The 1375-nt window shown below is 42.8% G+C and overlaps 1 protein-coding gene across 1 annotated transcript in view; it reads left to right on the plus strand.

The window, feature by feature from the left end:
- LOC107096147 overlaps positions 1-1375 on the plus strand; it is a 162730-nt gene that overhangs the window by 85778 nt on the left and 75577 nt on the right. The window contains exon 2 of the mRNA XM_015392663.1: positions 288-391. Coding sequence (XP_015248149.1) covers positions 288-391 — 104 coding nt within the window. The remainder of the gene's footprint in view (positions 1-287; positions 392-1375) is intronic.

Consider the following 1375-nt stretch of genomic DNA (forward strand, 5'->3'; position numbering starts at 1 on the left):
GATGCCCGGCTCAGGACCTTATTGAAGAGGTATTGAAATGCTGCGGCATGGAGGCCGGTAAGATTATATTTCTGAGCTGAAGAACTGATTTAAAAAGGCGGGAATCTGGCCTCAGAATTCACTAAATCGTGCAAAGGAGAAGGCCTATAGAAGACACCTTCTGTTTGACAGCAATTACAATTGCATGTAATCAGCAAATGTTTTCATTTTAGGCATGGAATACCGCCCCCCCACTGAATACTTGACTCTGATCTTTTCTCTCTGTCTTTGTGTTGCTGTGTTTTCAGGCTCAGTGTCCCTCAGTGTGTTCCTGGTCTCCCTCGCAGTGACAGTTTGTGCAGTTTGGCTGGTGGCTCTTTGTGGTGTCTGTGGTTGGTGTCAACGGAAGCTGGTGAGTTTACACGCACATGCAGGCAAAACCTTTACAACCAAAATACCTCAGTAACCTGTGAACCCTCGCCAACAGCAGAGAGCTTGTATGCAGATCAGCGGCTCTTAAAGGCGCAGACACCCCTGATAACATGGCAGGTTTTCTTTATAGAACAATGAGGTCATGATAAGACAACATAAACTACCATTGCTGCCAACTCAGCAACTCTGTTGATATATTTAGCTACTCACCAGATCCTCCAGTGACTTCATTTCAAAAAAGTGACTAGCAATCTAGCAAATATACCGAAGACATATGAGCCTATACGCACGTTTAAAAATACAATAAATAAGATTCACTACTTTACTGTCATATCCACTTCAGTGCACCAACCAGGGTCTGGAACACACAGATATAATCAGTTCTCAGGTGATTATCTGCGCTAATAAATAAACTTCTCAATAACAGTGTAGATTAGGTCAGCTGGCAGGAAGCTCAGTCACGGTGTTTATGTCACACAGAACTCTATTAGCTCCAAAATCCTTTTATGCAAACCACAAGGAAATAATTATATTATACTATTTAAACGTTATTGAACGGTTCTCCGTTACACAAAGAACTCAGGATCAAAATAGATCAAGGATCAGAATAACTCTCTAAAATAATATGGTTACGTCAAACTGCATGAATAGATATAATTGTGCGCGGCGGCACCATGCTCTGGCAGGTTGCCATGGTTACATGCTAGGTTGGGTTGCAGGTGCTGGGGCCCGGCCCGCCGGTGCAGAGGCGGGGCGGACAGTCTCCTCACTCTGGCTGCTCCCAGTTGTCATGGTTACGGTTCTAGTGTTCTTCTTTACTTGTGGTGGTTTTCCAAAAAAAATCCTAAATGATTTTCTCTGCCAAATTTCTGTTATTAGACTATTTAAATTCTATTCAGTTTATTTCTATAGCTCCAATTCCCATCATGTCATCTCAGGTCACTTTCCAGATCCAGATCAACCA

The sequence above is a fragment of the Cyprinodon variegatus genome, unplaced genomic scaffold (assembly GCF_000732505.1).
Source record: "Cyprinodon variegatus isolate N-32 unplaced genomic scaffold, C_variegatus-1.0 Scaffold602, whole genome shotgun sequence".
In the NCBI taxonomy this organism is placed as follows: Eukaryota; Metazoa; Chordata; class Actinopteri; order Cyprinodontiformes; family Cyprinodontidae; genus Cyprinodon; species Cyprinodon variegatus.